Below are 15,771 nucleotides of genomic sequence, written 5' to 3' on the forward strand. Positions count from 1 at the left end.
AGTTCTTTTTAAAAATAATTATTACTCTTAGATAAGTTAATATTTTAACGCTTACTAAAAAAAATATAATTTTTTTTTATTATGTAATCATTTTTATAAATACTGAGACTTTGATGTTTTCAGTTTACTCAGAGGAAAGAATACGAAACAAATTAATATATATTGAATAAATTATGTTTACAATTTCAAATCATGAAATATAAAAATTATAGATACCTTTTTTTTAAATCTTTGCAACTTATGAATCAATAATTACATTTTAATTTGTAGAAATCATTAAAGGAAAACAAACAAAATCACGTTTTCATAATTTTTATTTACACATTACGAATATATATACATAAAAGTATTAAAATCAAGTTAATAGGAAAATCAAACAGAAAAAGGAACTTGTGAGTTAACAGGATCAAAAAGGTTTGCAATAATAAAAATTCCTATATTGAAGCATTAAATAACCTCATTAAAAATGAATTTCCTATAAATTACTGTAATGTCAATTTTTTAATTAAACAAGGTATGGTTTGGGATTAATCCTTTGCCTAAAATAAAAATAGAACTTTCCTTGCATATTAGATCACTCAATAGATGGCGCTGGGAGCCTACAATTTTTTTACCTAAATTACCGTTAGCTTTGTGTTTTTAAAATGCGCGAATTGCAATCGATAGCTTAAAATTTCCTTGACTGTTGCTGGTATGTGCTTACCTTTTTGTTTTCTGTAATGATTTAAGTGTTATTTTATGATATTTTTGTTATTGTATTTTTACTTATTAGTGGTTATTTTCTTCTAATTTGTTGTTTCGTGTTTTCCTTTCTGTTAAAATGGTATATCTCTTGGGTCTAATTTCAGGGAATTTTCGGGTCACGAGGAATCATTATTAGATTTTCTTGTCTTCATTCCTTCACAGAAAAAATCCCTTTTTTTGAATCCCTGCCTGAGGGTGACCCTTAAAAATGTCTTCAGGCCGGATTCTTTTTTATTTGGTTTATTTGATTTTTGTATTAACTTGATTTCGATACTTTTTTCTCAATTCATCTGTGTTTTAGAAGTAGCTGCAGTTGCGCTCTCTAAATACTATGAAGTTTTTTCCTGTTCCTTTTTTGGTTTTAGTTTGAATAGGAAATAATTTTTAGCTGCGATTCCGAAACTATTTTGAGAGAGAGAGAGATAAAATATATGTGATAATTATTTGAAAAAATATGATCAAATGGATGTTTCAATGTACTCCATCGTTTGGTATGTGATTCAATACAAAAATTGTAGATTTCTATTTTTTTAAAGCTTTTTTTTATTATTTCAGTTTTTATTTAAAATGACATTTTTAAAGAATCAAGTTGGTTAACTTAAAGAACCACAAGAACAATCTTAACTGACCTTAAGAAATGTTATTCATAATGCCTAATCATTAGTGTTTAGGAACTAATTGAAATTTTGTCATAGCAATGCATTGTGTAATAATAATAATAATGAAAAAAGATAATAGCCTAGCATAAAGCTTATAAAAATCACAGTTTTTAACTTTCACTTTGTTACAGAAAAAAATTGTGGAGTGCAGTAATTTAATCACTAAATAATGTTGCTGTCTTGTGTTCAATATATTTCTTTTTAGTCTGATATTGGTGAATTTTTGACAAAATACCTACTTTAATCATAATAATAAAACAGGTTGGAGACACCTAACCAATGATGTAGGATAGGAAAATACTCAGGGGTATATATTCAAAGCCTGGTTATTTTAAAAAAGAAAATTAATGGACAAATGAAACATCTACAGCATTTTATAAATATCCTTCAAAAAGCATTTTACAGACATAGTGTGTTTATGGTCCTTCAAATTTAAATTTTAAGTCAAGTTTTAATTTGAACTGTAAAAGTATAATCAAAAACTCCCCCCCCCCTAAAATTGCAGATGAGTTTCCTTTTATTTATATTTTAACCATGATATTTACATTAAATTTAAGAGAAAAAATATTAAAGTTTATGATCCAGATGAATGCTGTCTATCAAAGAAACTGCAAAAAAGGGATTCAACTACTAAGTAATTCACGATCCTTGCTGTTGAAGTCTTGTTACGAAAATAACTTACAATATGAATGAATATTACTTTCAGAATAATTAACATTTAAAAACTTAGAGCAATGTGTGGTAATGTGAAGAGTTTTCCCACCAGCTTATGCTCCAGAAACAAATTTCATACCTTGTGGCAGGTTATAATATTTTTTTATACTCGAATATCACAATTTTTTTTTTTTAATAAAAACTATCTGGTAATTTGATTTATTAATCCAAACAGAATAATAAACAATTGTACAATCTTTTTATTAACTTATTGTAATTCTTAATATGTATTCTATACATGTTTATATTATATAAAAATATCATAAATCACTGCAATGCCGGCATTTTTTCTCTATTAAAAATAGATAAAAAATGCAGGCTAACTAAACTAAACATGCAACTAAAGTATTTTACATTACTACACATAGCAGTATTAAAATAAAGAGAATTCAAAGCACAATTTATAGATAAATAAACAAGTTGGGTGGTTTTTATTTAAAATTATATATGTATAGGCATATTTTGTTTATTGAACAAATAAAGCCTTTGCAAAAATAGAAAACGATATAATTTTTTTAAATAAAAGTTGTTTACCCCCAACACTGTTTGATAAGTAAAAAAACATCTAACACTAACAAGTTAACTCTACACATGTCACATTAGTAATCCACTAAGAATTCTGATCATTTAAAAAAACCAAAATTAATGGTTGCCCCCCTATCCCTGATTCATTGTGCTATAATAATATATTAAAGGAAATATTTTTTTAAAAAAAAGGTCAAAATATGTTTGTTTGTTTTTTTAATCTATAGCAGTTAGCTTTTTTGCCTAAAAGGCAGTAGTTCGCCAAGATAAGTAAAACCTATGCATTTGTATTACTTGATTTAAATAGCCAATGAGCGTTAAGATGCAAAAATCCTTGCTTCTGGTACAGACCACGAACTTCGTAAAACAAGGCCTCACAACTTATTTGTGACGTCACACAGGTAGGATGATTGGCTGCTACGAGCAGAATCCCGCTTTCTTCCTTAATGATTAGGTATATATTAAATTCACTTAAAAATAACTTATTATTAATATTAAGACATTTATCTTGCATAAAATGCAACAGTATTTATTTTTCCCCTGTGTGAATAAAAGAAAAGGCATGGTAAAAAATCTTAAAGTCCTCTATAGCTTATTGACCATTTAATAACATTCTAACTTCATTCAGTAACATTTAAATCACAATGTAAATTTATTAGATATATGCATTGGGGTATTATTGTTAGTTTTTCTTGTTTTAATAGAGATTTTTTTTTTTAAATTTTATTAAAAGTCAGTTTGTTTTTTCCCTGAAAATATTTTTTAAAGCTTAAAATTAATCTAATACTTTTTTAAGCTTTTGATGATTTTTTTATAGTACTGACAGGTAATACATGTATTTTATAAGTTATCGTATAATTGTTTACTTCTCAAATTACTTATGAACTTTCAAATAAAATATTAATGTATTTAATATAAAATTTAAATTTTACACCAACTAATTCTGTTGATAAAAAAAGAATTACTTTCACAGCTTGTTTTTTCACATTAAGAATTGTTTTCATTTAATATATTAGTAATTCATTCAATTTAATAAACTAGCTTTTATTGTATCTGATTTTACATTTCAATGCATTCATAATTATTTTCAATTCAATCTGTAGAAACAGTAAAAGAAAACACAAATTTAAAAAAAATCACACAGTATTTGAATCATAACATTTTATTTACAGAGAGACACAATAACAAAATACATTTTGTTTTCCAACTTTATTATAAATTTAACACAGACAAATGAAAATAATTATAATATTAAATAAAGTTAAAATACAAACTTACAAATTACTTCTAATTTGGAAGAAATTAATAAATAATGACTTACCTTAGGAGCTTGAGAAGTGCCTAGACAAATAAAAATTATTTTGTTTGCTTTTTGAATTATACTCCAAGTATTTGATTTAAAGTTTTTAAAATTAAATCAGAAAAAGTGTTGATTTTTCCAATCTCCTCTCCTTTTTCTATGTCCTGGAGACTGCTATTTAAAGCTGCTTTTAAGTGTTCCTATTTTTTTAAATGTTGCCCTATCCATTGGAGTTTCTCCTCTTGCTTTTGATTCTGAGGAAAAGTATGAGGGTAAATTAGGGAAAATTGAAGGTACAGCATCAGGTACAAGCCTAGAAAAAAAGAAAGAAAATGGAGTTCTAAAAAACTCCATTAAATAAAAAAATTAGTAATTTATTAAAACTTAAAATTAAAAACAGAATAGATAAAAAACAGATAGAAAAACAATAGTTTCTTAATACATAAACTAAAAGCTAACTTATGTTAGACAGTATTAAATAAAATCATATTGAGTATTAAATAATAAAATTTAAAATCAACAAAAACATTCATTCATCCAAAATAAATACCTAGTTCAATATTATGTTGGAATATCTATAGTAATTATTTATACTACCATTCAAATAATACAATATTCTACATGAATTAATCAATTGATTTTACACGGTATGAAAAATTGATTTAAAAACAGTAACTTTTCATTACTTTTTTAAAAAAAGTTTCAGATATTTTGTAAAAGTTGCATTCATTTATAATTAAAGATTGTGTATAATTAATGATATTTAAAAATAATAATAAATATTAATTGTTTTATAGATAAACAAATAAAAACTATATTTTCTAAATCTATATGAGCATGCAATTCATATTGTTTTTACAACTATATCTAACTTTTTTACATATTTTAGAATAAAATATAAGTTCAATCTACTACAATCTATAGTCATGATATATATAATTAAAATTAAGTTTTAGTATTCATTAGATGATTTTGAACTTTTTTATAAGAGCATAATAACAATAAATCATTTAAGCACCTTTTAATTAAAATTGCCTTTTACTCTCTAGTAGTACTTGAATAAGTTCTCCTGTACTGGAATTAAACGCTTCTCTAACTGTTAAAAACTGATTTTCTTGAAAATGTTCAGCACAGACTAAAATGTTAGTAACAAATATTAGGCCTATATCAGATTTTAAAAAATATGTATAAAGTATAATTAAAAAGATACAGAAACAAAACATTTTAAATATTAGTATCAAATAAAAAAAAACGACTATGAGAAGTAACAATAAAACAAAGAAGTTTTAAAGTTTTTTCATTTAGCTGAAGCAAACAATACACCCGAAGGGATTAAGTGAAGATTACTGTGCACCTGAGTTTGTCGCCAATATTCTAGCAACCCTAATGCTGTTTTGTTTACTACTTTTTGCAATGGTTGAGTTGTACATAAACTACAACTATATTATGAAAAATGTTAAATTAAAAAAAATATCGATTAAAGATTTTAATTTTGTTCTTTATTATAATTAAAATTTATTAAATAAAGAAAGTTAAGCTTATAATTAAAAGTTATTTTCTTCTTTCTTTTTTTTAATGTGAATACGAACAGAAAATATTTATTCTTTTGAAATTTTTAATTGCCAGTATGCGCTTTAAAAAAAATCGTCTGCATTTTCACTTTAAAAGACAGCTGCAATGGAATACTTCGCAGTTCTCGTAATTCTTTTGGTGTTCTAACGGTTGGTTCCCTTCATAATTTGTTATGTCGGGAGTATTTCGAACCTGTAGAATGGATGAAGGGTGAGTTAAATATGCATATATATATTTTTTACGAGTTGATAAAGTTAGGAAAGGATGCTTGTTTGAAATTTTGTATCGAGAATGGTTTGATATCGAACCGGCGGAATATATTTTGCGGTGAGTGGAATATATTTTTTTTACGAGTTGATGAAGTTGGGAAAAGGATGTTTGTTTGAAATTTTGTATGGAGAATGTTCCGATTGCTTCTTTCTCCGTTCTTTCTTTTCTTTTTGTTATGTACTGTTTCTGTTATCCACACAGTCTTTATGTTCAATGTGCTAGCGAAGCTACTAGGTTCCCGCTACCGCTGCTAGCAAAGCCGTAGGATGTTGTTTTTTTAAGTTAAAAAAAATCTGCCCGGTGCCTTCTACAGATGCCGAAGGCACCGGGCAGTATGGGAAAAAAAAATTTTTTAAAAAACAATACTTATCAGTGAAAAGTCCTAATTAAATGGTGGGGAATGGTAACCGTAACTGTTCCGCGGAAGTATTTGTTTATTTTGTCCGACACCTTTATCGGCGACTTGGCATTGTTGGCGCAGCTTGATGCACACTAAAATTCACTTTTACCTAACAAAGTAATTGGAAGCATAAGCAACTAAATGTACAGCAAACAGAAATGACAGAAGATAAATGAAAGTTATACATAATTTTAAATGCTTCGCATTTCAAAAGAATTAACTAAAAATTGTGCAAAAAAAATCAAACTTACTTTACTATATTTAGTTGGTACGAAATTGTCCCGCTTTATTGCAGAGATCCATGCTCTTCTAGTGTTTTCATCGCTTGGAAACGAAAGTGCAGAAACACTGCAGCTATTTTTTGTGTAATTACTTTTACAATTGGGAACACAGCACACACTAGGCATCTTCATTATGATAAATTAAAATTAATATGCAAAAAGATCAGAAAGCTTCAAACAAAGCGAATAACACATTTCCCGTTACGATAACGACTATCGTGACTAACCGCACCCTTTTACACCGCTTGCCTTCAGAATTTTCTACAGAATTCATCCAACCTCATGACGTCACGGGCTGAAATCGTTGGGAGTTGTGAGGCCTTGTATTACGAAGGTTGTGTACAGACCCTTGTGCGTTCCATTGGGTTCCATATTGGCCGCAAACTCGTGTGGTACACAAATCTTAACTTCAACCGATTTTTCTTATCGTTTGTTTAGAATCGTTAATGCAGAATAATTGCTCGTATAAATATCAACGAGGAAGAAAAATTGACATTGTATGTTGGTAAGGCAAATCAACCTGTTTGATTAGTTAGTTTTCGTTTTTTATTTTTTTAATGGGATCCTTTTGTTCATATATTTGAAAAAGCATTTCATTAATTACTAAATTGAAATATTAGAATGATAAAAGAAGTGTATTTGCTGAAATCCATTCTTAGCAATATTTTTGTTATTAATATTATACTTATTCTTTGTAAAGACAATATTTATTTATTTATTTTTTCATTTAGTGGGAGCTTAGCCTGTCAGCAAAAGCATGGGATCTTTTTGATGCCATCCTTCATCTTTTATAAATTCCTAGAATTTTTATATAAAAGTTGATACTTGTTACTTCCTATGCATTCATTAGGGTGATAGAAAAAAAAAGATTGGAACAATGAAACAATATATCTCATTTTTTTTACCACAAGATTGGGGTCAAATTGACCCCTGTGTGGGCTAGCGTTTCAAATTCTGAGATTTTTTTGCAAGTCTTTCTACTTTTAGACAGAATGATGATAACTCAGATCCGTAATACATTCATGAAATTTTGTAAAGTGATCATGACAGAGAACTGAAACAAATGCATATTCTGAATACTACCAGGAAATCTGATTGAATTCTTTCCTGCTTGTAAAATCTGTAACAAATCCTTATATAAAATGCATTCTTTTATAATATGAGTAAATTATCTTGAAATTCATGTTAACAATTCATTTCATTCTGAATGAGAAATAGTAAAAGTAATTTGTGAGTATGTTTATAAAAATGAAAGGCAAAATATATAAATTTTCATAGTGGTATGATTAAGCTTCTTTTTCTAAAAAATTTCAAATGTAAATTATATGTAAAATGTAGATTCTCTTTTTCCAACATTCTTATACAGAAAAAAACCCACTTATATGAATGCAATGGGGGAAAATGTAAATTAATATAGAAGAGGTATGGAAAAATGGGACTAAATTCAATTTTAGTTTTTCTTATTAAAAATTGCATTTGTATCTTAAATAAAAACATATTTCCATGGAAAAATATTTATATATTTTATTTATTTCTATACAATTAGCTAAAAAGATAATGAGTAAGCACCTGGCAATTTTTGATCAAAACGACTACATGCATATGCTAATGCTCAAAAATTGGGTGTGTGTACTAAAGGGTTAGTTAATAATTAGGTCATTTTTCAACACTCTCGTTTAAGTAACTTTACAAAAAAATTCAAATATTCGTTAAAAAAGACTTAATGAAAATATAAAATTTTGCATAAATAACAGGCAAATTAAACATTGGATGAATCTTCCATAGTGATTATTAATGTATTTTTCCAAAAAGTGCAATAGGAGTTGTATTTTAACGGTACATGTATCTAGAGAATTTTTTTTATCTGCCCATAATAGGTGTCACACTAATCTTGCTAAAAAATGCTTTTTTTTTTTTTTTCTCTCTGGAATGTAATTTAAAATTGTGACAAAGAAATGTCAATTATTAATTTAATTGAACATGTTGTAATTTGAATATTTGGGCATAAATTTTTAAACTGAAAAATCTGCATGAAAATGACAAAAATATACTACACTACTAGGGAAATATGTTGCATATCAAATATCATTGAAAACCTAATAAGGGCATTCATTCAATATTGTTTATTTCTGAGGAATTACTATAACATTTTGCTGGTATGTTCATTGTATCTTTCTTATACCATATGTCACATTAAGAAACTTAAAATGTTATTTATTTTTTACTTTTGTTCAAACTTTAGACATCTTTAAACTAGCAATGATGGATAAATAATTTAAAAAAAAAAAATAACATAAAAAATGAGTGGAAGAATTTGATTTAAGTTAAAATATATTGATAAAAATATCTCCTTCTTGCTTAATGAAAACCAAACTTAAAGTAATTGCAAAATGCTTTTCTTTTTTTTATGTAAGAGAAAATATTGTCAAATCAGTTTTTGAAGCACTGCAAAATGAAATATTTCCTATTGACAGATAAATATTTTATTTTCTTATAAACCATTACTTTTTAAATAAAATTTAATTTTATAACTTTACGTCAAATAAGGCTAAATTTTTAATCTAATGTATAAGAAACCTAATAGAGATTCAATTTTTTGTTGTATTGGATTTAACATTTTTATATATTTTTACGTCATGATTATAAAGGAATAACATAACTGGTTTGAACTTATAATAATATGATCACGCATTTCACTCGACAACATCTTGCCTTTGTGTCTGGAGTAATAATATTGCTGCCTGTTAAGGTATCTTGCATATCTTTATAACTGATGAAACATTGTTTTTTGGTTCTTTCTAAATTTTAACATTGTATTTGAAATAATAATTTACAAAGAATTGCCAGCTGAAATAAATGAAGTCAGCATAAGTATGGATAGAATCTTCTTTCTCTATGTTAGTTATTTTATAGTTTTATTATTTTCTGTTAAAGTATCAACTTAGTGTTATTGAACTAGAAAATATTTGTTTACATGACTCATTAAAATGATTTTACATAATGATGCTCAATGGCTAAATTCAAATTACATAATAAAAATATTAATGGCATTCATATGCTGTATGTTATCATTGTTACAAATATATATATATATATATATATATATATATAATTTTCCTTTTATATAATTTATCAATATTAATTCATTTTTGATAATTCTTCAATTTTGTTCATTTTATTTTCATGGAAGAATCTTTTCATTAGCTTTATTATATATATTTAATGATTATTTTATTCTATTTCTGATTCTTGCATAATTTTGAATACTTTTTAAATTCTTCTGTTCCATTTTTCTTGGAATGCATTGTTTGTTATTCGTAATTAACAACAGTGAAATCCTTCAAAGTGCAACTTTTGTACTTAAATTGATTTGTAACAAATCTCTCTATCACTATTTGTTTTGTTCAAGTAAATATTCCTATGGAGCGTAGTTAATTGAAGCATTTTTAATTCATCAGTAATTTGTATTTTTCGGTGGTCTTACAAATTAACACAATGTTAAAATATTATATCTCATCTGAATCTCTTTTCTTTTTATTGAAAACAAGACTAAAAAATTTTTTAAGAAATGTTTATATTAGTAAATATGGACATATTTTGTATTGTCAGCTATTATAGGGAAGTATTGAGAGAAATGAGAGCTGCATTTATGTCTAAAAAAAGATTAGAATCTATTTCTTATTTCTGCATTAGATAGAGCAACTATAACCCCTTACTTGATCATAATTGTTACACCGTCTATAATATTATTTGTTTTTAAAGCAGAAAACCTGATTTTTAATCTTCAGAAGTAAATATATATTATCATTTTTCAGTGATATTTTTCTGTCTTATTATTTGTAAAATAAAAATATTTTTAATGTATGATAAACTCAAAGATCTAGTGATTACGAACTAACAGTCAAATGAAGCTTAAATGCAGCATACTTTAAAAGATATGCCTTTTAAAGGAAATTCTGCAAAGAGAGGAATGAGACAATACCAACTAGGCCAATTACATTTTATAAATAGCTAAATATGCTAATGATTAAAGTTTCTAATTTTTCTTAACGTTGTTAAACAAAATTAGTTGTGGGGTGTTACAGTGCAATAGTAAATGATTTTAAATTTATTAAAATATGTGAGTTTATATTATTCTATATATATATATATATATATATATTTCTCTATATATTACATAATATAAAGCGATAATGTACAACAATAATACAATCCGAACTTTCCTTAACCAAACCAAAAAGTACAAATTAAAAATTCCATTCTTTTTCAAAAATTTACATAAGGGCACCAGTATATCTAAATATGTTTTGTTATTCTTTATTTTTGTTAATAATTGTATCATATACAGCAGTGTTTTCCAAACTTTTGACATATGTGTACCCCTTCAATAATTTTCGTAATGCTGAATACTCCTCGTAAAAAAAAAAAAAAAAAATGAATCTATTTTAATAACAATCAAAAAAATTTTTTTTCGTGGCATACATAAAATAATAAGAAAAGAGAAATAAAATTATTCGTAATAAAATATAAATAAAAGTTATATTGTAAGTAATATTTATTTGGATCAATGAGAAGAATGAAATAGTTTGTGCCGAGATGACCGGTCGTCATCATTTGGTTCCCTGTTTGTTAATTTTAATCTCGGTTCCACGTCCAACAGTCTATTCCTTTTTTCGACTTAATCTCTACAAATGCTGAAAAAGCAACTCCACATAAATATGAAGTTGGAAAAGGCAAGATGAATTTCAGAACTTTTTCTGTTAAGACCGGATACACATGTTACATTTGTAACCAGAATGATGTTAAGGTACTCTCCCCATGTTTAATTTTCAAAAATCGGTCTGAAGCCAATTCCAACCATTGCTCTTCTTCTGCATGCGTCAAATCTTCTGCCATGGATGTTGTGTCAATGTTTAACGGATCTCTTATCCATTTAATATTATTGTTTAAATCAGGGAAATAGTTTTTCAAGTCCCCTTGCAAACTCTCCAAATGCTGTGTTATGCATTTCCGAGTATCAGCATCCATATTTTAGTAGTCGAATTTGTTACAAACGCATGAAGAGAGGGAAACGAGTCTTGCCATGAATTTAGTTTCGCGATGGCAGTGTTTACTTTATCTTGAACGTGAAACAATGAAGTTTCTTTGCCTTGTAACGATAAGTTGAGGCAATTTGAAACAGAGAATATATCTGCTAAATATGCTAGTTTACAAAGCCATTTCCAGTCATGTAAACAATTTCGCAACTCAAATCTATCATTAAGAAAACATTGAAGTTCATGCCTAAGTTCAAACAGGGTCAGTGGGCCACAGATGATTGAGCCTTCTTTCATTTTGGACCGAGTCACGTGATTTTCCGGAGAGTTGACTTTCGCCTCAGTTGTGCCCCTATCAAACTCTTATTGTACTCCTGGGGGTACGCGTACCACATTTTGGGAAACACTGATATAGAGTATGAATACATAGTGCAATCGCTGAAAAACTTTTCTAATTATCACACTACAGATTCCGTAAAAAATACTAAATTCATGCCAAAAGTTAGTACTTTGTAACTGTTTTACGCCAGTGATTGAGATTTTCTGTGGCATGAGAATGTGCGAGAGCGTTTCGGAGTGACCACTCCCATTGGTTTGTCGATATTTTCTGCCGCAGAATTAATTTTTCGTTTGTATTATTATTCTCTGGTTAATTAAAAAAAGAGGGGGGGGGGGATTCTTTATTAAATGAATGTCTGCCGCACTAGCATCCATAGGAATAATCTGCAGTTTTCTCGAATTTATAATTCTTATCTAATCTTTTTTTTTTCCTTCATTTTATATTACTTATTTAACTTTACAGAGTTTTTATAGCTTTGGTTATTATTTTGTTATTAGATTTTTATCACGTGAATGTTGTTTTTTCAAAATGCGTAGACAACATATTGGCGATTTTACGCTTTTGAGGCATGAGTTTTTCAATTTTAGGATAATTAGAAAATAATGCAGAAGGTTGTCATATTTGGCGATTTATCGGCAACTAAATTTTTAACTTGATTTCCAAATTATTCATTCTCTGAAGTCTTACGGATTGTCTTAATTAATTTAAGTCATTAACCAGTTTAAACCGGTTTGAAACAATCACGAGACTTTCAGATTACGCATGCGTCGATATTTAGAAAAACGATGGGTTTTTGTCATCTCAAAATCGGTCGAGCTCCAAAACTTTGTTTGCCACCTAGAAAAATTGAAAATGAAAGTTTAAAAAAATTATCATTATATATATATAGAGAGAGAGAGATATCGAACGATAGAGAAGTTAAACTGGTTAGTGACTTAAATTAATTAAGACAAATAATGACTTAAAAATAATAATGTTCTCACATGATAACTTGAAATCTGAGATCGTAGATTTCTTTTTGTTGTCGTTGTTGTTGGTGGTGGTGGTGATTACAGTGTGATGTAGTGATGAAATTGAATGTAAAAATACTGTCTTATTCAGTTCAGACCTATGGAATTCTATAATCTGTCATTTGTTAATCCGTTTCAAAGTAATGTGAACAATGAATATTATTCTTCGGGCTTATTTTATTTTAATAAACTATAAGCAAAAACACGTATTCCCGAGATCCGTCCTTTGTTATTTGCGGAATGAAATTCTTCGAACGACTCGGAACAAACGTCCTGCCGTTGGTGTAGTGTGGAAGTTTGGAGAGGTGGTGCCAGCTCTGGTATCGTACTTGTCATCGAACCTCGTTTCAAAATTGCGAATGCCGTCCCAAAACAGACCTAATGTTGTTAAAAAGGGACGTTAATATAATTAAATTCAAACAACATGCAAGTATTTCGTGAATTGTTCGGCTTGCTAGTGTATTTGCTTGTTAATGTGATGTTTCATTAAAAAAATGAGATCGGTAATAACATTTTTTCTCTCCTTTCTTTATAGGTGAAGTTACAGTTTGAGCGAATAATCTTGAACAATTCTGCTGTAATGCATTGAGATGAAAGCAAGGAATAAAGAAAAGGAAATATTCTTTTATTGAGAAGTTATTTTATCACGCTTTTAGTAAAATGGCAGAGCAACAAGCATTAAATGAACATAGCCTACAAACTATTATAATGAAGATGCAACTGAATCCTAATCTGAAGTTGACACTTACAGATAAGTGTCTTAGAAAAGTAATTGTTTATTTATTGAATTCAAATGAAATGCTATCGAAAATCGAAAATTATAAAGTCACGATCTATCGCGCATTATGTGATTACAGATCGCCTTGGCGAAATAGTGTAGAAATGGAGGTAAAAAATAATATTTCCAAACTACCGCTGCCGGAAGCACTTAAAAAGGAAATGATGCCCATTGTTAAACCTGTTAGTTATGAAATCTTAAGGTGGAAGCTATTCCACGAATCATTCATACATGAAGATGAAAAATATTTTAATAAAATCATATTAAAACAACTGAAATGGACATGCGAGGGTGCGATCGATCATCGCAGGACGGCGCAAGCGCTCTTGCGTCTTGATGTGTTTGATCTCGAGAAACGATACAGGCTGGCGTGCTTATATTGTTTAGAAGAGGACATCAAACTTCTGTGGGAACAGCTGCCCGAAAAGAGGAAGTGGTATTATCACGGCGGCCACGATACCTTACGAGTCAGAGAGTTGCAATTGGAGTTCTACTGGCCTTACGTTCTGTTGGGGGAAGAATCTCAATTACCAGCTGAGAATTCCTCCTTCAATAAACATGCTTTGGTATGTTCTGGAAGAAATGGCAATAAAACGGTGAGCGAATATTTTTTTCGTAAACTGACCGCCGAAGAACGAGATTCTGCTTTGCTTAGTGCACTCGATGCTGCCATGTATAGAGATGGGAGGGAGATGGTGAACTGGCCTGAAGCTCACGTGCAAGTGAGACTTGGCGACGTTGCATGTTATTTTCTCTCTTTGCTGAGTCCCGAACAACAAATGCGACTTTTAAGGGAGAACCCTTGCGCCATTCTGAATCTCCTTTACGACTGGCCATGGCACGAAGTGTTCCTGGAGATCATGGATGTGGTCTGGACCTTCCTGCCTCAGGACCAGTACGGCACTCTGATGGATGCCCTCATGCATGCAGATCACTATTTCCCGAATTTGTTTCAAAAAGTTTTTATCGGTAGCCCTGTTCTTTTCAGAAATTATTTTGTGGATAGCGAAAGTCGGCATTCTATCCGTGGCCACATATTTCCTGATTTTTTCGATGACCATGATATCGAGACTGTCAGAGTGATTTTTGAAAATATAAATCATGGAGACGTGATTTCACTTCTCTCTTCCAAATTTGTAGTGCAGCTTTTCGATGAATGGGTGATGAAAGATTCGCTGGATATGATTGAACTGTGCTTTCAGGTGGCCTCACTTTCAGAAACGGACAGGAAAACACTGAGAGCTGTTTATGTGGGGTTCCTCGACTCACGCGGTGACTCTCGGTGTGCGTTGGTGTTAAAAGAAAAATGGAAAACCGTCTTTACTTTCCTGGACAATGTGGCTTCATGTAACAAGAGGATTTCGGAAGATGAAACGTCGGCCGAAGTTAAAAAACTCTGCACTGAAGAAGAAAAGAATGATACTGAAAAGTGAACTGTGCTTTATTTCTTACGTCAAGCGAAAAAAAAAAAAAAAATGCATTCATTTGAATTTTTGTTGTTTATTTTACAGTGAATCTTTCCTAATATGAAGCTGATGGAATTACAATGATGATTTAATTGATCCATTATTTTGGAATTGAAAAACAAGCCTGGGTCTAAAAACTGGTATGGCGTAAGGAAACAACATATTTGAATCTAAAGGTTTATTTTTACTACCTATAATTTTTAAATTATTATAACAATTATAAGGAATAATTAACCCTTTCTAAGGTTCATGAAAAGTATGCTTCCCGCCAAATTCGCCAATTTTTTACTAAAACTTTGTAGGTTGGCGTTAAGTTCTGACAAATTAAGTTCAGTGAATAATAAGCAAATTTAATATTGGAACTCATTTTGATTAATAGTTTTAAATGCTTAATTATTAAATAAACAGGAAGTCATTTCATTGACAAAAGTAGTAATAATTATAAGTACAGAAAATGTAAAAATATTTTGAAAATATAAGTTCAATGAATAATAAGTAATTTTAATAATGCCGCTACATAAAACGTTTTGAATGAAATAATGATACAGTGAAACTTGAATAGTGCACTTCGTATCTAACAAATTCAAAGATTTTTTACAATATAAAATTGTAAACTTTTATTTTTTGTAGTTGTTCTTATTGAAAACATTGTACACCAATAAAATTTTTGATTGAA

The 15,771-nt window shown here is 28.8% G+C and overlaps 1 protein-coding gene across 4 annotated transcripts; it reads left to right on the plus strand.

The window, feature by feature from the left end:
* Window positions 1–5,621: 5,621 nt before the first annotated feature.
* LOC129956863 (uncharacterized) lies at window positions 5,622–15,771 on the plus strand. Of its 4 annotated transcripts, none has more exons than XM_056068820.1 (2): window positions 5,622–5,724; window positions 13,387–15,771. In XM_056068820.1, the coding sequence occupies exon 2, from the start codon at window positions 13,512–13,514 to the stop codon at window positions 15,060–15,062; it is 1,551 nt and encodes a 516-aa protein (XP_055924795.1). In that variant the 5' UTR covers window positions 5,622–5,724; window positions 13,387–13,511; the 3' UTR covers window positions 15,063–15,771. The 4 variants fall into 4 exon arrangements, with proteins under 4 accessions (XP_055924795.1, XP_055924794.1, XP_055924792.1 ...); XM_056068819.1 differs by lacking the exon at window positions 5,622–5,724 and adding an exon at window positions 5,740–5,841; XM_056068817.1 differs by lacking the exon at window positions 5,622–5,724 and adding an exon at window positions 6,464–6,970.

The sequence above is a fragment of the Argiope bruennichi genome, chromosome 11, assembly GCF_947563725.1.
Source record: "Argiope bruennichi chromosome 11, qqArgBrue1.1, whole genome shotgun sequence".
Taxonomy (NCBI): Eukaryota; Metazoa; Arthropoda; class Arachnida; order Araneae; family Araneidae; genus Argiope; species Argiope bruennichi.

Excerpts from the sequence above, each read along its gene's own strand:
- LOC129956863 (XM_056068820.1), top strand. The coding sequence starts at position 13,512 with ATGGCAGAGCAACAAGCATTAAATGAACATAGCCTACAAACTATTATA.